Below are 20,578 nucleotides of genomic sequence, written 5' to 3'. Positions count from 1 at the left end.
ATGAAAATATACAATGATTTTTCTAAAACAACCCAATTTTCATTTCTTTTACAACCAGAATCTGTAACAAGTTATACCCCCACTCATCTAGTGGATGCTATACTTGAATTATCTTGTCTAATAGTCATTCCGTCTTTCCTGATGTCTGAACTTCGTTGTAATTATCTCTGCTCCCTATGGAATGATGAATGGATTTTAAATTTGGTGTGTAGCTTCATGTAAATGTGGCATACTTTGTAAGCCATTTTGGATGCTATTAGATTTAAATTTCCTGTTTTGTGGAACCTTGCCACTTTTCTCTATATCGAATGATAGAGAAAATTTTCATCACAAAAATCTCTGCTTCCAATGGATTGGTGTGTGGCATAAGCTATTTTGGTGGATATCAACTTCCTGTACAAATGAGGGTATTCCAAGCACAACAACACGCTGGGATTGAATTTAGGAATTTTTTCCCTTAGGTAAATTTAGAAAGTACTGAACATTTACACTCGCTAAATTTAAGTTTTTTGGGCTATTTCTGGACTTCACCTATATTACATACAGAATTCCACTAGCAAATTTTAGCAAGTGGAAATAGTTTCTACTAGCAAAATTGAATTTCAACTTGCATTTAGCAAGTATTTCCCCATAAATTCGATCACTGATACGTGTAATTTCATGCTATTAGAACTATTCTAAACCTAATGCAATGTTCACTTATATTCTTGGTCAACTGGATATGTGTGTTGTAGGCAGCAAATAATTGTTGGAAGTTTTGTATTGAATATAATGGTAAAATGATCTTCAAAAGCACCCCTACAATGCTATCATAAAAAATGTGTAAAACATGTTTGAAATATTATTCTAATAGACTGAATGAAACATTGATAATACTTATAATAAATTACATCAAAAGGGCATTATGGTTTCAGGTTTGACCAGTTCTTGTTTATAATCCTTTAATTGTACAAATGTAGCATCAAACCAAAAGGGCATTATGGTTTCAGGTTTGACCAGTTCTTGTTTATAATCCTTTAATTGTACAAATGTAGTAATGTTATAGTAAATACCATCAAACCACAAGGGCATTATGGTTTCAGGTTTGACCAGTTCTTTTTTATAATCCTTTAATTGTACAAATGTAGTGATGTTATAGTAAATACCATCAAACCAAAATGGCATTGTGGTTTCAGGTTTGACCAGTTCTTTTTTTATAATCCTTTAATTGTACAAATGTAGCATCAAACCAAAAGGGCATTATGGTTTCAGGTTTGACCAGTTCTTTTTCATAATCCTTTAACTGTACAAATGTAGCATCAAACCAAAAGGGCATAATGGTTTCAGGTTTGACCAGTTCTTTTTTATAATCCTTTAATTGTACAAATATAGTGTTATAGTAAATACCATCAAACCAAAAGGGCATTATAGTTTCAGGTTTGACCAGTTCTTTTTTTTATAATCCTTTAATTGTACAAATGTAGCATCAAACCAAAAGGGCATTATGGTTTCAGGTTTGACCAGTTCTTTTTTATAATCCTTTAACTGTACAAATGTAGCATCAAACCAAAAGGGCATAATGGTTTCAGGTTTGACCAGTTCTTTTTTATAATCCTTTAATTGTACAAATGTAGTGTTATAGTAAATACCATCAAACCACAAGGGCATTATGGTTTCAGGTTTGACCAGTTCTTTTTTATAATCCTTTAATTGTACAAATGTAGTAATGTTATAGTAAATACCATCAAACCACAAGGGCATTATGGTTTCAGGTTTGACCAGTTCTTTTTTATAATCCTTTAATTGTACAAATGTAGCATCAAACCAAAAGGGCATTTTGGTTTCAGGTTTGACCAGTTCTTTTTTATAATCCTTTAATTGTACAAATGTAGTGTTATAGTAAATACCATCAAACCACAAGGGCATTATGGTTTCAGGTTTGACCAGTTCTTTTTTATAATCCTTTAATTGTACAAATGTAGTAATGTTATAGTAAATACCATCAAACCACAAGGGCTTTATGGTTTCAGGTTTGACCAGTTCTTTTTTATAATCCTTTAATTGTACAAATGTAGTGATGTTATAGTAAATACCATCAAACCAAAAGGGCATTATGGTTTCAGGTTTGACCAGTTCTTTTTTTTATAATCCTTTAATTGTACAAATGTAGCATCAAACCAAAAAGGCATTATGGTTTCAGGTTTGACCAGTTCTTTTTTATAATCCTTTAACTGTACAAATGTAGCATCAAACCAAAAGGGCATAATGGTTTCAGGTTTGACCAGTTCTTTTTTATAATCCTTTAATTGTACAAATGTAGTAATGTTATAGTAAATACCATTAAACCACAAGGGCATTATGGTTTCAGGTTTGACCAGTTCTTTTTTATAATCCTTTAATTGTACAAATGTAGCATCAAACCAAAAGGGCATTTTGGTTTCAGGTTTGACCAGTTCTTTTTTATAATCCTTTAATTGTACAAATGTAGTGTTATAGTAAATATCATCAAACCACAAGGGCATTATGGTTTCAGGTTTGACAAGTTCTTTTTTATAATCCTTTAATTGTACAAATGTAGTAATGTTATAGTAAATACCATCAAACCACAAGGGCTTTATGGTTTCAGGTTTGACCAGTTCTTTTTTTTATAATCCTTTAATTGTACAAATGTAGTGATGTTATAGTAAATACCATCAAACCAAAAGGGCATTATGGTTTCAGGTTTGACCAGTTCTTTTTTTTATAATCCTTTAATTGTACAAATGTAGCATCAAACCAAAAGGGCATTATGGTTTCAGGTTTGACCAGTTCTTTTTTATAATCCTTTAACTGTACAAATGTAGCATCAAACCAAAAGGGCATAATGGTTTCAGGTTTGATCAGTTCTTTTTTATAATCCTTTAATTGTACAAATGTAGTAATGTTATATGCAGCTTTCACTTTATAACATGAAAAAAAAATCATAATGTTGCTTACATCGTGGTTATTAACATCGGGGAAAACAAAACAGACAAATTTTAAACACTTTACAGTGCAAGGTTCTGAACATTTCCAAGTTTGAAATGGGTGGTCTTCTGGAGGAAAACCAGAGGTTTTCAATTTTAAAAGTGTCAATGAAAAGAGTTGAAAATCCAAAACTACTTTCAACTTAAAAATGAGGTTGAAAATTTGAGTGTCTGCAGTATACCAGCAATGCCTACAGTTGTAGTCTAAGTGATAATCTTGAAACATATTGTAGCTCTAATATTTATGCTTTAATGTTAAATTCAAGAAATATTTGAATGTATAATAGTTCAATACTACAGCACACAACAATCCTATATATATTTTATACAAAGAACCGTTCTATTCAGTAAAAACAACGGCCCTAGTCCTTTTAAGTACAAGCTGTAGTCCAATTTTGTTATGATCTGAAATTCAACAATAAATACAAAAAGCTGTAAATTTCTGCTTCATTTTTGTTGGTAATTCTGTAGCAATTGGAATAGCTTAACAATAACAATAAACAATAAACCCCTCAAAAAATACCACTATTAAATTATCAAAAATACAACAAATGGGATCTAGTACTGTCTCAGTCAAGGATATTGATAACAACTACAAACTGTTTGGTACAAGTAATGGCCCTGTGTAGCACTAGCAACAATCAAAACCAGTACTTTTGAAAAAGCAACAGTTGTACTCTGTACATGTATTGAATCATTTTTGGTGCATGCAATGGTTATATTTGGTTAAGTCAACAGCCAGACTTGATACATTTATTCGTTATAATTGGTTAGAGCAACAGCCAGACTCAGTACATGTATTGGTTATAATAAGTTAATACAACAGTCAGACTTGGTACATGTATTGGTTATAACAAGTTAAAACAACAGTCAGACTCAGTACATGTAGTGGTTATAATTGGTTAAAGCAACGGTCAGTCTCTGAACATGCAATGGTTATATTTGGTATTAGCAGTAGTGCTATTTTTGGAATTTATTCCTAGTATCACACACAAGACAATTATTTTTCATTTCATGAATAAAGCATTCCTCACAGTAGTTTGAATTACAGACAGGACAGACTGAGAATCTTATTTTTTTATCATAGTCCATGTCACAGTTCAAGCATTGTTTTTTGGTCAGAAGGCAAATGCTACAGAATTGGGCAAGGACAGGATATTTATATTGAAGCCAGCCACGAATAGTGATTCTATTTTCAATATGAAATTGTTTGTTTCGAGAGAGTATATGTTGTCTCATCCAACCAAAAAATGATTTTCTTTTGATACAGATCTTGTCATGGAGGAACTTGTTTCTCTCTTCATCTCTTTCTGGAAAGAAAAATGTTGCAATTTTGCGTCTTAATCTTAAGCCATATGCCTGCATGACAACAAAAACAAATCCAAAGAAATAAAGGAAACTAAAAATGAAGATGTTGTCCTCATTAGGTTTGCTTACCTTTGGAATACATACTGTAAGGTTAAATTCAACACCGAAATCTGAGTTTAAGTCTATTGTGCTTAGAAAAGCCCTCAAGAAAGCAGCTATAAACCCACTCCCATCAACTGATACATCAAGTTTGCTATTGCCTCCAATGTTTATATTCAGGTTTCCATAGCGATCAATCAAGCTGAGAACAAAGTACAAGGTGTAATCAAAGACGATGATTACTGCTGCAATAAGGAGATGAATTAATACCTTCCCAAACCCCTGTTTAAAGTGAGCAATCTCTTTAGACACCAGAAAGAGAGACCTTGTGTCTACATACTTGCTCCTTTCTCCTCTTTTTAGAGGCAGAACTGAGCTGTTGCCATTTACCCTACATTCAAGGTCATATTGCTTAAATGAAGTAGTTATGTAGAAATTGTCATAACGGTCCTTGCTCAAGAATTTCCGTAGGTATATAGCTGACTTACTGAATAGTATTAACAATGCTAAACTCATTATATACCCAAATATACTTGCAGCTTCAGAAAACTTTGCCAATTTAGACAAAATGTCTGCTTTCACCTCTGATACTATTTGTTTTGCAGTTTTTGATGAGGAGATGTCTCCTGTTGAATCAAAATTGCCATCAAAATCAAAGTAAAAAAAGTTAGTCACAGAGGAGACGGCTTTCTTTATACCATTGGTAGTCAGGCCAATCAGGTCGGAGAAGAATTTTAAAGGTGTACAGACTACATATTCTCCCAACTGTACGACTTGACATATAGCACTAATGTCTAAGGCAATACAGATTTTGTCTAGCAGACTTAACCGCTTATATCTGAAATATAAAATAGTATAGATAATTATAGAAAATCTAACTGATAAAATAGATACAGCTTTTAATTAATGGAAGAAAAGGGCTATAAGTTTTAAGAAAAGGAAAATTAACTATTGGAAAACTAAAGTTGAACTATACTTTCGCGCTAACATTGAGAAAATTGAAGAACTGAGATGAAAATTGGATTGTGTTTGGATTGAAATAAATCAATGGTATCATTGATTATTGTTTGTGATATGATTGATTATTTGATACCCATGAATACCTATAAGTATCAGGTAACTTTTTGTTACCACATTAATTTTGGTCAAGTTTCAACCAATAAATTATTGTGACAATGATCTTGTGCAAAAAAAAAAAAAAAAGAATACATCAAATATGATTTACCTTTGTATTGAATGTATTGCCAGTTTTAGTGGTGTTTTCAGACTGCTTGTTGATTGGACTGATAGTGTAAGACTGCTTGTTGGTTCGAGTGGTGTTCTTAGATTTCTTGTTGTTGATTGGAGTTGTCTTGTCAGACTTGTTTTATGGATTAAGCTTTGATGAGATATATTTTTTAAGTTCAGTTTTGGAAAGTGTGTGCTTTCTACAAGATTGTTATTTCCATTAGTTGATGGTTTGTCCAGGGAAATCTTTGTAAGGAATGTTTCTTGGTTTGATGGGTTCATTCTAATCTTCTGTTGTTTTCTACTCTCTACCCTACCAATAAGTTGCTTTGCTGATGCAATTGCTGCCTTTTCCTGCTCAATCATGGCTCCTCTTTTTTTTCTCTTTTTTCCAAAAAATCCTTTGATGCCATCTCCAATACTTTTACCAAAATCAACAATTTTACCCTTGGCATCTTTACCAAATCCAACAACCTTGTTTGAGGTATCTTTACTAAAGTTAATGATTTTATTAGTGGGATCAATTTTTCTGAGTTCTCTCTCACAGGCACTTTTAGCTCCATTGATACCATCCACACACTTAGATTTGGCATACTGAACTCCACTTGAACATTTCTGATAAGATAAAGTTTGGGCTATAAACAATAATGGTAACAATAAGAAAATAAAGAGTCCTTTTGAAAACATCTTTTTATAAAATGAATTGCAGTTGTACAAAATAGAGAAATATGAGAAAATAGATATCTATGAAATTGTATCCACCACATAAAAGGACAGTTGGGATATATTTTGGAAGTTTTGGCTCCAAATGTTTAAGGAAATACCCCCCCCCCCCCAAAAAAAAAAAAATAATAATAATAAATAAATTATGTTTAAAGTAAGACAAAACAAAACAACACTAGAAACAAAAAGGTATTTACCAAGTGTAAACACACCTTTCAGTGAAAGGTCCTGACAACAAGATCATTTTCCATTTTTGGAAAGTCCAAGTTGTATCAAGTTTTAATGCTGTAGCCATACCTGTCCCCACAGATTTAACCTCCTTGGTTGTATTAAGCTTGTTTACAATATGGGTTTCATTCTGAGAACCTTTCAGTAGGATGAAAAATAGCCATACAAAAATTTGAAAATTAATAAGCACTAGTGTTATACTCCAGTCAAATTTTCTAAAGAAAAAAAACATGTGGGAAGTCCTTGGGATTGCCCTGATACAAAACTTACCTTCAAGGGTTTGTGGGAGTGGGCAAAAAACTACCTATAGATATAAATGGTCAATGAGATGGGGCAAAAATCTACCTAAAGATGCAAAAAGTTGGATTGGACACTGTATGTGATAAGGCACATTCTTATCAAAGTACTCATGCACTGTGTCAGTTAATATCAAAAGAGAAATTTATATACTCAAATGTCAAAAAAAAAAAAAAAAAGAAAAAAAAAAAAAAGATTAATAAAATGTATGCAAAATGCAGGTAGGATGAAACTGAATGAAGTGAGAAGATGACAGGAAAAAAGCTAAGTTTCCTTAGATAGATTTATGCCAAAAATCCATAAAATCATCATGCCTGAACTTACAATTTTTACATAACTCTGTTTGAAGTGAGTGGTTTCTTTTGAGAGCTTGCTCGCAATATTTCTAGTTAAATACTATGGATCAAACATGATATGACTTACATCAGCTGCTGTTTTAAGGGCATTTCCAGCTTTTTCCAACCCACTTGTGAAGCTGTCTATGACCTTCAATACTGGCTGAATAAAGTCCTTGATACCTTGAGCTACATCCCTAACTTTCACAAGTCCATTGTATATAGTTTTTTCAATTCTGCGCATTGGCCCCTCTAGTTGTCTTTTGAGTTGATGAGTTTGGTTGTAAATTAGCTCCTGGGCACATGCCATAGATTCAGATGCTTGTTGAGCATTATATGCAATATTGACAACAGGCCCAGCTAAAAGTTTGGCAAAAATAATTGACATAAGGACAGTCCTGCCTTTTCCAGTAAATAAATTTGGCACCATTAAAAGTATGATGCAACGCATATGTGTAGATAGTGTCATCCCTACACAAATAGGGACAGAAAATCCTAAGGTAAGCCAGCCTGATGTCTCTATAGAATAGTCATAACTGTATCGCAGGAGAACATACAGAATTCCACTAGCAATTAATCCGCCAACAAAACCAAAGAAACTATTCAGGATTTTTTTCTTCCTAAGACTACTTCTAAGTATGGTATGTTGGGCTGTTTTAATTGGTCTTATAATAGAATTTGGAAGTTTTACACTTATTACCTGCTTATTGCCAGAATGATATGTAAGTCTTCTGTGGAGAATGTTGTCAGGTATCTTTGCCTTCTCCCTGGGGATTAAGGTCCCCTCACTGGCCTTGACTGGAGACTGTTTAATCTTGTCTGAAGATCTCTTTGCCAGTGAGAGTCTTTTGATTTTGTTTTTGAACGATTCCTTTTTTATAATAAATTCTGTTGGGAAGGTTCCTGTTTTACCTGATGATGCATTATACCCCAATGACCAACCATTTCCAACATCTTCTACTTGTGTGATTATGTCTCCAACTTTAAGATTGATATCTGTCTTTGCATCAGCATTATAGGAAAAAGAAACCTTGTACATGGCTTTTCTGTTGGAACAAATATTACAAATTAAATATGGATATGGATATTTTGTTGACATGTGAACTTAGTCTTGTAAATAACTAAGTGAAATTTGACCCTCTCCCTTTTTTCAAACTTTACCCTCCTCTCCTCATTTGTAAGAAAGACGTAACTCATTAGTATTGACCTTCACCTCATTTCTCACAGAACTGGTTCAATCACATTTTCCATGACTAAAACACTTGTTTTAAAAATCATTTTGAATCTTTGTCGAATGGAAAAAAAATTCTGCCTAACAGGGCTTCAACTTTCTGAATCTATTAGTCTCCTGCTAGACAATTCATTCAGCTATCCATATTTTGGAAGTAAGTGCGCCCGCCCAGCCTCCCCCCCCCCCCCAAAAAAAAATAAAATAAATAAATAAATAAATAAAAAAATAAAATAAAATAAAATTACCGAAAGAAATAAAATAAAATAAAATAAAAAATAATAATAATAATTATAATTATAATAATAGCAGTTTTGTTTCCTGCTACCAGCAAGAAAAATATAATGATTTTATTTTTCAAAAACATTGTATGTTCAATGAGGTAAGACTCTAGACTTTAATGATGTTTGAGCCAAAAAAGCCATTAAATGCTTAGGGAAGGCACCAAAATAAAAGCAGGAAACTAGACAAATTTTTGGCCTGATTTCTGAAGAACTGATATTCATGAATAAAAATAGTTAAACAGGATAAGTATCTTATGTAGATTTATCTGAAATTAGGTCGACAATTTAATCAAATTTTTGGAGGGAATAAGGAGTAAAATACATAGTCTATTGACATCAAATTGTGAAATTTGGCATGCATGCATCAAAGCATCAACAAAATGAAACCTGTTAACCCTGGAGACCCTTGGAGCCATGGCTCATACAAAGAATGTGTCTCCCAAGGATTCATAGAATACATAAATGTACATTGATGGAAAAAAGAAACTGTGCACACTTTTCAAGTTTAATAATTTAAAGAAGAATAAAAAAATGTTTTCAATGTTTAAACACATTAATACTTTTATTCGCAATTCCTAAACATCCAAATTTTTATGATTGGGAATCTGGAAAAAAAAAACTTTCTTACCAAAAATATTATGATACAGAATAAATCACAATTCCGATCTTGAAAAATATAAGTGTACATTTTTATATGACCACAAAAAATTTGCGGTCGTATATTGGTATAGCGCTGTCGTCAACCATGTCATTTTCTTTGGCGTTGTTGTTTTTAGACACCTGGTTTTCGTGTGATTACTTGAGTATTAGTTGGTTGATCTTTATAAAATTTTATAATAACTGTTTAGAACTAGGGGCTAAAATGGGGCCTAAAGCAAGCATTTTATAGAATTCAACTATGTTACTCTAGTAAAAGCTGAGGAATATCTGTGATATTGTTTTATAATACAACTTTATTTCAAGAGGGTAACACAGGTAGTTTACAACTAATCTTCCCTGAGGTCCTCAAATAAAACAAAAATACAGAGGAAAATTACAAAATGAGGACTAGTATATTATACACAAGTTATCATTTAACATTATAGTACATGTAAATACAGTTGAATTAGGAAGATTTTTAATTCTGCTTAATAAGACTTATTCACTTATTCCTTTTGTACTTCTTATTCATTTTAGAGGGTATTCCAATGACATGGGGCAGAGTAAACTAAGTTCTGTCTTAGGTTTAGGAATAAATAAATAGAGTATTGTTTATGGCATTTTGTGAATAGTATGGCTTTAATTCAGAAACGAATTTAATTAAGTAATTGTCCAGACAATAACTTGACTATTATTTATTTTTGGTCCTACTTCAAAAATTTCTTTTACTAAATATCTTATGAAAATCTGTGCCTGGGTTTTTTCAGTCAGATTTCAGATACCTCTTACAGTTTAGTTATAAGGGGTCAAAGGGGACACACCCCAAAATTGTGGTTGTATATTGGTATAGCACTGTCATCCTCTTCTTGGTTATCGTCGTCCATAGAAACTTGTTTTTTTTGTAATAAATTTTGTTGTGGTTGACTAATTGTTATGAAATTTGTATATGACTTTACTAACCACTATAGGAATGTTACTATTTACTTTGGATTTTATGGCCCTGTTTTACAGTAAGGGGCCAAAAGGGTTAAAATAGGTGTTTTACTAAAACCCATGTAGAATGTTTTTCTTTCGATTTTGATAACCCTTTTTACATTGTATTCCTTTTTAATTCTGCTAAGCAAATTTGTCAGCTGATTTGAAATGTTTTGGACCATTTTCGAGTTATAAGGGGTCTGTAGGAGAGAAAGGTTTACAGGTTTGCATATCTCTTTAAATCTCCCAGATTAGACATTGTCGGTAGAAGAGAAAGGTTTACAGGTTTGCCTACCTCTTTAATTCAGTATCAAAGATTAACATTCAGTTTAAACATTTAAGAAAAAACAGTTCTAAATTATATGAGAATTGGAAATTCATGGTTATAGTTTTATTTTACATCATGTTATCTTTGAGTTTGAGTGAATAGTACTATTTTCACAAGAATCAGAAATCTCTGGTGCTAACAGCACTTTGATTTATTTTTTGTCTGAAATCAAAATGTTTTTTTTTTTTTATTCCTTGTGAAAATCGCTGCCTGCATTTTTCAATCAGATTGCAGATATCTCTAATGGTCCATGAGTTCTAAGGGACTAAAGGCGCCACACCCCCCCCTCCCCCCCCCCCCCCACCACCACTGTATTATTTTTTTCACTGAATCTTCTTTTTTTCTGGTTCTTCTTTCTTTTCATTTACTTTTGTTTGGATGGAACTCAAAGGGAACTTAATTAATCTCTATGAAGCTTGTTCTTCCATCTGTCTCCTAGTGCATTTTGTAGTGGTATAATGAAAATGATAATTTATAATTTCATATTAGTATACAAAATAATAAAGCAACACAAAAAATAGTATTTAACAAACACACCATTATATTGACAATATGGAACAGGGAAGACCTGTGTTTAATTATTGTGTACTCTGGGCTGTCTGATTTAAAGGCATATTTAGAGTTATCCAGAAAACATAAAGGGAACAAATTAATGAATTTTTCATATTACACTCTTATTTTTACAACAAATAAAAAATGAAACTAGAGAGTTTACACAATTTTTTAAATGCCATATATTTTATTAAATAATATTCCAGGTTTTAATAAGAATGAGCCTACATGTACATTAACAAGATTTGAGAAAATACTTAAGCTTCATAAGTTTTTCAAAAATATAATTGTATTTTTTTTATTATTATTTATTATATAATTGTATTGACTTGTAACTTTACCTTTGGTGTTAAACTCTCCATCCACTCTGTTGTAACTTAGATTTTGGATAACAACTTTTGTTCTGTCAATTATTGCTATGTAAATTTCCTGTGTATGATTGACAGTAGATGTTGAGATCAGAGGTCAGGATATGAGATTTTATCTAAAATACAGCATCACTTAATCTGGCCATCTTAGTAAATGTCCCAGTATTTACCAGTGAGCAAAATATGGTGATAAATTGAAAAGCTTGAAACAGAAATCATTCAGTTATTCTTACCAGCTGAACATGGACCAAGTAAAGTCCTGTAAGAGTTCTACAAATATGGAACTTGGAAGGGAGCTTTAGGCTCAGATAATTTGATTTGAACTTAATTCATAAAACACTTTTAGCATTAACAAAAACACTAGATTACAATATTATCAATGTAAATTGATGTTTCCAATTTTGGGTACTAAAGCTTTCCTTTTTATATGTGGTCTAATAAAATCTGACTTTTTGCAATGAAATTAAAGAAAATTTTCTTTGTATTTTTGTGACTGTACACAAGTGGACATAGGAGCCCTGACATTGTCAGCATGACTGCATGTTTATATGACTGTGCACAAGTGGACACACCCCGTGCAGGTCCGGGTGTTAAAAGAATAGGCCTGCAGCAGCGCTAAGCTTGTCGTAAAAGGCGACTAAATAGTGCTCAGAACCCTAGCCAGGGGCTAGGGCGCTCTGCCCACAGAGCAACTGGGATGTGGTGGAATGGGGTACCCCTGGCGTGTTACATGCTGGGGTTGTCAGGCTATAATACGGAAAACCTGACTGCAAACCATAGTGGTGCACCGTGTTGGGAAAGATGCCATGTTCCTCGCACGTGAAAGAACCCTACTGTGGTATTCTCCCGGAGTAGGAACCATAGGGCTTCGCCACAGGAGGCTAAATTGCCTGACCCTACCCATTTCTCCCTATTTCCAGTGGCAATCAAAATATGTCGACCCCATTATCCTTGTGTCCCATCCCTTTTTCATTTCATCATTATTTCATGTTCATTTTATCATCAATTTCATGTTCATCGTCTGAATATAGCTGAAATACTGCTGCTCGGACGTTAAACCCCAACAACAAACAAACAAGTGGACACAAGAGCCCTGACATTGTCAGCATGACTGCATGTTTCTGTGACTGTGCACAAGTAGTCATATGAGCCCTGACATTGTCAGCATGACTGCATGTTTCTGTGACTGTGCACAAGTAGTCATATGAGCCCTGGGATTATCAGCATCACTGCATGTTTCTGTGACTGTACACAAGTGGTCATATGAGCCCTGGGATTGTCAGCATGACTGCATGTTTATGTGACCGTACCCAAGTGGTCATATGTGCCCTGGGATTGTCAGCATGATTGTATGTTTATGTGACTGTACCCAGGTGGTCATATGAGCCCTGGGATTGTCAGCATGATTGTATGTTTATGTATATGGGCTTTTTTTCATAAAGTGTGCACTATGTACCTGTTTCTCCCATATATTTAAAAAAAAAAAAATGCAAAAAAAATATTAACCATTGTGCAGCTGAAGATATTGAAAATATTTTGATTTACTTAATGGTTAGTTTTATACTTAAAAAATAAGTAATTATAAGTTTAAAGGTTGTCTAATTTATATGGAATGGTGGTCCACTGATGCTATCAGTGTTCCACATATATCATCAAATAGAAAACACAATCTTATTTAAGTGACCTTGGAAACTACTTAGCATGGGCTTTTACTATTTGATCTTCTGAAGTAAAGTATTGACAGTAAAAAAAAAGTACATGAACTGGGATGGATAATTTTACAAGGGGATTCCTGTATAGAACTATGATGGATAATTTGGGTGATTCTTATATATCCGTTGTATATGTTGAGAAGGGACTGTAGGTAAATGACTAATTTCAATGTTGAGAAGGTTGGTCCAGGGACTGTAGGTGACTAATTTCAATGTTCTTTGACCATGCTATTATTTGAATTCTGCTCAATTTAATATATGCTGTGTTTAAATCATCATCTAACCTCCAGTATACAATTAATATATGCTGTGTTTAAATCATCATCATCATCTAACCTCCAGTATATAATTAATATATGCTGTGTTTAAATCACAATCATCATCTAACCTCCAGTATACAATTAATATATGATGTGTTTAAATCACAATCATCATCTAACCTCCAGTATACAATTTGCTTTTCAGACAATTTATTTGAGTATAAGCATAAGGATCTTTATAAAATTATACTATGGTTGCCATATTACAAATGAAAGGCTGGTTTAATTAGGACAGATATGACTTGAACCGTCTGAGAATTAAGCATCAAAAAGGGACCAGAAACTAGCTTTTTCATGATGTCCAGACAATAACATTGCCATGAATAAATGAATCTTTTTTAAATTTTACCACAATGTGCCATACCTCAAAGAAAAAAAGGACTGAGATACATTTTTCACTTTGTAACCTATACTACTTTAGAAAATGGGATAAAAAAGGTGCCAGAAACAAGCATTTTCATGACTTAAAGGTTACTATGTTGAATACAATTGAATGGATCTCTTTGAAATTGTACCACAGGTGCCATACCACAAAGAAGGAAGAATTGATTTTGGGGTTGTAACTCAGTTCAATTAGGAATGAAAAGCCAATAAGGAACCAGAAGCAAGCATTCTAATAGTTATGTTTATTGAGGACTAAAGAATCAAAAAAGGGACCACTACAATTCTGGTCAAATTCTTTTCCTGTGTTACATATTTAATCGTAATCATAATTCAGAGCTGTATCAGTCCATACTCTGCACCTGTATCATGCTTTTTCCTGCAAAGCATTTTATTCTTTGTATATGGGGAAAATGTGAAAAATCACAAATGGCCACCTAGGTTCCTGAGATATTGCAATGTTCCCCCTTTTAAGCCAAAGAGCCCCTCCATTTATTTTGTTTTGTTCAATCTAATCCCTCCATTCCTTTTTGAAAAAACATACAATCGAGTTCACAAATAAAAAAATACACTACAGAAAAAACGTGAAAAAAGAGCTTATAAGTCCCCAACATTTCATGTTCCTTGATAATAGCAATGAATGTTGAAAAATATTCTGTTAGGGCAAATTAATGAAACATGATAAAAATTGTGTATTTTGGTTCAAAGGGATATAACTCAATTTAAACATGGTGTTTATTGTTTTAAAGGATTCACTTATGATCTGGCATAATGTAAATGATTTTCTTAAAAAAAGAATCCTTTTGTTGGTTTTTTATCTCTGTTTAAAAATTAAGTGAAGCAGATTTTCTTTAAATTTGTTTGATAAGAAGCATAAATTGTTAGTGTGTAGTTCTCAATTAGATATATATACACTCAATTGTTCTATTACACCAGAAAATGGCAGCCATCAAACTAAAATTTATGACAAAAGAGATGATTTTGATTCTCCTTATTTTCTATTATTAGATGGTGATATGCACTCTCTTATTGTACTTACATTTGACGACTAATCCATTTTGCTTGTATTTGTAATGAAGTGTCAGATTGTAATGAATTCATTGCAGAAAAGCTTTTGCATCATGAGTATCATTATCACTCACACTCATTGGTTTTTGCCAAAACAAAACTTTGATACAAAAATATAAAAGCACTTGCAGGTTCTTGATTAAAAATGTAATTGCTTTACCCAGTTTTTAGCATACCTGGCATCAAGGGCCATGTAAGAAATTGTCATCACTTGGCATCCATTTTCCTCATTGTCAGTTTTTCAGTGTTCATTTTCATGTTGTAATTATTAAAATCTTTCCAAAACATTAAAACATGTTCTTTGTAAATATATTCTTTTGGGTATTGTGGACAGAACTCATATTAGGATTGTTTCCTTTTGGGTATTGTGGACAGAACTGATATTAGGATTGTTCCTTTTGGGTATTGTGGACAATTATATTATTGGTTTAAACAAAATTTGACTATAAGTATTCAGCATGATGTAATCTAATCATAGAGATCTGTTGACCCTTGTTGGAGTTTTTGGCCTTTTTTGTCAATGAAGCCCGGCAGTGGCTGAAATTGTCCTAGGTATCAAACGAAATCTTGCCTCGTTAAGCGGATATCATATTTTACAGTAGCACTCACAAGCATCTGCTATCTAGTTTCTAGGCACTGACTATAGTCAATGGAAAGAATACAAGAGAAATTTCAAATCTTTCATAATACTCTGTATAATAAGTTCACACTATTTTCCGACTTGTTTCATCAGCCCGTTTGATCACATGGTGACAGTCGATCCCATGCGTATTAATTTCTCACGTGACCTTAGGAGAAAGTTATATCACTGGTTCTCTGCAGGTCAATATCATAAGTGACCCTAGGTTGCTAAATATATACATTTGAGACAAAAATATGACTCGGCTGCAAGGTAAAGGAGAAAAGTTGCTGAAACTGAAGGGGACGCCATTTGGGGAACAGTTTTACTATTTTTTTTATAGATGGGTAACTTCACAAATGCATTCCCTAATGTAGACATCAGTCTTTCTTCATAAGTCCTGTATTGGTTTCGAAAAAAGTTTTGATTATCTCAAGTTTTTTCTACACATATGGCCACCGTAAATTAGTACCTTTGCATCACTCTTCACTAGATGAGCATCATGTCAAATTTTGATACATTTTTTAATTTAAAAAGATGTTAAACAGCCTTAAACAAAGGTTCTTATGCAGAACGTTACATTATTTCTTCGAAAATGTAATGTTAAATTTGTGGAAATATGATGCATTATATATGAAGATAATAGGTTTTGTTTTATAATATACCATTTATATGATTGTCTACTTCACTAGATAGTACTGTTATTTGATATTTTTGAACAAATGTGCCATTTCTTTTTTCAAATACCTTTTCAGAGAATATCAACTTAAAATCACATGCAGTACTTGAAGTACATGTATTATTTAAGTCATTCTATATTTTAAATCAGATTTAACTTATAAAATATTGTAATTATGGAAAACTTATTAATTCAAATTGTAGTCTTCTTTTGCACTTAGTTACCTTCTTATAAATAATAAACTAACTGTTTTCTGATGCTTTGTTCTTTTATTTTATTTTATTAATTTTTTTTGTGTGCAGTATACAACATGATTATAGTTGTGTTACTAACATGCTGCACAAAACTCTTTTTAAGTTGCTAATACTGTTAGCGACTTCTTTCACTCGTAATTTCTGTATTTGATATTCGCATATGATTTGCATTAATGTTTAGTTATATGCCACATAATCCAGCAGATCTTCGCCGTGTTCACCACCACAGCATTATAGTTCTAGCTTCATATGAGATAAAAATGTACCTCTTAAATATCATACAGGTGTGATCTACGTGTGTTTCTTGCTTGAATGAGAACAGAAAATTTACATGAAATGATCACTTAGCTTTGAACATTACCCTGTTTCCGATTCAGGCACTGAGACTCGTTACAAGACTATATAGGTCATATGCATTAGCAAGCCCCAATATTTATGAGTATTCATTGCCAGCTGCTTAATCTGGTTCATAAACTGGTTCCCTGTCAATATCATAATGATCGGTTAGCATTGAATTTACGTAATACCACCCAGTTTCTGATTCAAACAAGGGCGTTCATTACAATTGATTATATAAAGGTCATATATATTATCAGTACACGGATATCTATATATAGCCATTCGGATCATAATGGTTACAAAATAGTACACAATGATATCAAGGGAACCAAGATTTTTGGCGGATGTCCCCTGATTTTAGAGCATATCGCATTTGTACCATTTCAGATGTTTAGAGTATGCCAAAATCAGTGACAGTGAATATTTGATGATTAGCGACTTTGGAAACTTCAGTCTTTGATTTTACATATTGTTACTTGTAAACAGTATCATAATCATTGTAACAAGCTCAGTTTCAATAATTATATTCCTATTATTATTTGTTATCTTAACACATAACACATAACAATTAACAACACCCGTTAAAAAATGTGTAACATATTAGTTCTTGTCTAAGTTGGTAAAGATTTTATTCACCAAAAGTCTTATGCTTATGTTCATTTGGAATATTTCACACCAATGCAGTTAATTAGAATGGGACTTGCTTATTCACTGGTTTAGCCATCGAGGATATGGAATCCAAAAGTACTGAAAGATACAAGTTGTTTGAATACCTTTTTGAGTCTCTCAGAACTCATCCTTCCTGGGATTCTGTTAGTAACTTATTTTGCACTGTAGAGGTGAAAGAATCAAGCCTTTGAGTAATCAGACAGAACTCAGAATATGTCCTACTACTGGTTGGGCTGCTGTGTTGATGCTTTGGCCTGATTGTTTGGTCATTTGATTCATATTGATCGTAATTAGACAGCAAAAAGGCAAATTTACGTTCTTTCACTGGATTCAACAGTTGTTTAGCTATAAAAGCGTACAGTGCACTGATAAGACTTTGGGAAAACCCTAATTTTATAGCCTTTTAGACATACATGTAAAAATATTTGGTTCAGTCCTATGATAAGCAGAAGCAAATGCTTTGTATTGAATTTGTGAAACAAAAACAAAAAACATGGGAGACTGATTTAACATGTACATTTTGAAATTTGTATCATCAAATCTATGTGTCTGAAAAGTTTAGAAAGTAGTGGATAATTTTTCTCCCATTTGTTTTGTTTTGTTTAGGTGTCATGACTGCTCAGTTTATAGACCATCTTCTGTCAAAAGCTTTGTCTAACAGAGTAAAAATTCAACTATAAATCTCTGAGTGATGGCTCACTAGTGATACCCCGGTTTTCAACCATGATATAAGGAAAATAAATAAAGTCCTTGGTAAACAGGAAGTTGTTGTCGAATTTTCCCAAAAATGGATCCCAGTATAAAGCATAACTACGAAAAAAATGTTTTACAATTTTAAGGCACTGAGATGAGTAGTTGCAGAGAAAAGCATGTCAAAATTGTCAACTTTTAAAATATAAAGTAAAAAATAAACAAAGTCCTCAGTAAAAAGGAAGTTGTTGTCAATTTATTTGAAAATGGATACCATCAAATGACATAACTTCGGGAAGAATGTTTTAAAATTTCAAGCCGCTCTGACAAGTAGTTGCTTAGAAAGCTGTGACATAAAAAGTGTTACAGAAAAATGAAAACATGGACAAGGGTAAAACTGTATACCCATCTCCTTCAAAACAGAGGTTTTAAAATTATTTTCCCTATTTAAATATTATACAATCCATTTTTTATGATTTGAAATGTAAACAGCAAGCTATGAAGACCTACATTGAGTCAGTACTTCAGTACTTTGATTATGTTTTCTCCAAAACCAAAAGTGCCAATGTTTTGAAACATTATAGGCTTTTTGACCACAATGCTGTTTTTAATTGATTCAACATTTGAGTGGGTTAGATGGCTCAACAGGTAGCTGGAATGATATAAGTATAGGGACCTCTTTAATTGATAAACTTTTTCTTTCTAATGATTTCAAATTCACAAGGTGAGCGAGTCAGACCCTTTAGAGCCTCTAGTTTATAGAAATACAGTCTGTAAGGCACATTCTTTCAAGCAAAACCTGATGGATTTACCAACTGCCCTGAATAGATTTTATTCCCATAGGATACGATATTCAAATTGAACCTTGTTTTCTCTAATAGAGATGCTTGTCAATTCCTGATTTCATCCCTACATAAAAACTGAGTAGTTTTTGTTTTTAGTATGACATTAATTCTGACAAAATCAGTTTTCCACACTTTTTTTCAATATGCTTGCAGATATTGGGCTGATATTTTGTATGTTGGTCAAGTATGAATAGTTACAAATCAAGTTTAAGTTTCGTTTCGCTCCACCAATATTTTATCAAGTAATGGCCCTTGGACTTTGAAATTTCACTAAAATTGCCATTTTATGCACTTTTTTCCCATACGCTTGCAGATATTGGGCTGATATTTTGTATGCGAGTCAATTATGAATAGATACAAATCAGGTTTGAGTTTTGTTCCGCTCCACCGGTTTTTGACCAAGTTACGGTCCTTGGTATTCCAAAATTTCACTAAAATTGCAGTTTTCCGCATATTGTTTCCATACGCTTGCAGATAATGGACCAATGTTGTGTATTTGTGTCAAGTATGATTAGTTACAACTCAAGTGTATGTTTTGTTCCGTTCCACTGATTTTTGACAAGTTACGGCCCTTGGAATTCCAAAATTTCAATAAAATCACAGTTTTTCACACTTTTTTTCCATACGCATGCAGATATTGGACTTATATTTGGTAAGTAAGTCAATCATGTGTCAATTATGATGAGTTACAAGTCATGTTTACGTTTCGTTTCGATCGACCAATTTTTTACCAAGTTCTCAATATTTCCTGTTAAGCAGTGGATATTTAAAAATATATTTTCAACCAGTGGGGCCCTAAGAGATGGCTGCCATCTCCATGATATCTAGTTTCATTAATCTCCAAGTATTTCGGGCCAAGTTTTTCAAAATTTTGGTCAGTTTTTCAAAAAAATCTTGTTTAAGTGCCAGTGATAGTCACCCTGCTAATAGAATAAGCTGTTCAGAGCTATCGATAGACCAGGCCTCTTCCCAGTAGACACACAGTGTCTCATTATCTCTGGGAGTACCCTCACTCCTTACTCTGACATATTGTTGAGGAGGCAAGTTTCAGCGATTGTAAAACATGTACTGCTATAAAGAACAAAGCAGATTGCTACAAAAAATAATATGAACCTATTATTGGTTTCTCACTTGTGAATAAGTCAATGTTCTTTATTAAAGTTTTTTTTTTGAGTTGCTCATTTACTTTTGTTACTTCGTATTATGATTTTAGTTACTTTATGTTCTTTGTTGTGAATGTCTGTTTTCCATGTTTGGTCTTTGTCCCTGGATTACATTCTTTTGATTACCGCTAAAACCTTGATTCCCTTGATTACTCTGTAATAATAAATATTTTTTTTATGGAGGGGCTAAATGGTGGCTTACATACACAGTACCTAGTTTGGTATTACCTAAATATCCTACTGTACGTTCAATTTCATGCTTGG

At 32.8% G+C, this 20,578-nt stretch overlaps 2 protein-coding genes across 3 annotated transcripts in view; one reads left to right on the top strand and one right to left on the bottom strand.

Annotated features, from left to right (window-relative positions):
- The window catches only part of LOC148608732 (cysteine--tRNA ligase, cytoplasmic-like), a 169,518-nt gene that overhangs the window by 98,471 nt on the left and 50,469 nt on the right, over nt 1–20,578 (top strand). The gene's annotated exons all lie outside the window — the stretch shown is intronic.
- Nucleotides 3,752–11,588, bottom strand: LOC148608734 (uncharacterized). Its single transcript, XM_088596442.1, has 4 exons — nt 11,549–11,588; nt 7,290–8,247; nt 5,617–6,233; nt 3,752–5,229 (listed from the first exon to the last, which is right to left on the bottom strand). Exons 2-4 carry the CDS (start codon nt 8,238–8,240, stop codon nt 3,945–3,947), a joined length of 2,853 nt encoding a protein of 950 aa, XP_088452568.1. The 5' UTR covers nt 8,241–8,247; nt 11,549–11,588; the 3' UTR covers nt 3,752–3,944.

This window comes from Perna viridis, chromosome 8 (assembly GCF_037379345.1).
Source record: "Perna viridis isolate PV_CMFRI_1.1 ecotype Kerala chromosome 8, ASM3737934v1, whole genome shotgun sequence".
In the NCBI taxonomy this organism is placed as follows: Eukaryota; Metazoa; Mollusca; class Bivalvia; order Mytilida; family Mytilidae; genus Perna; species Perna viridis.
This window is presented reverse-complemented; position numbering and strand designations above follow the sequence as displayed.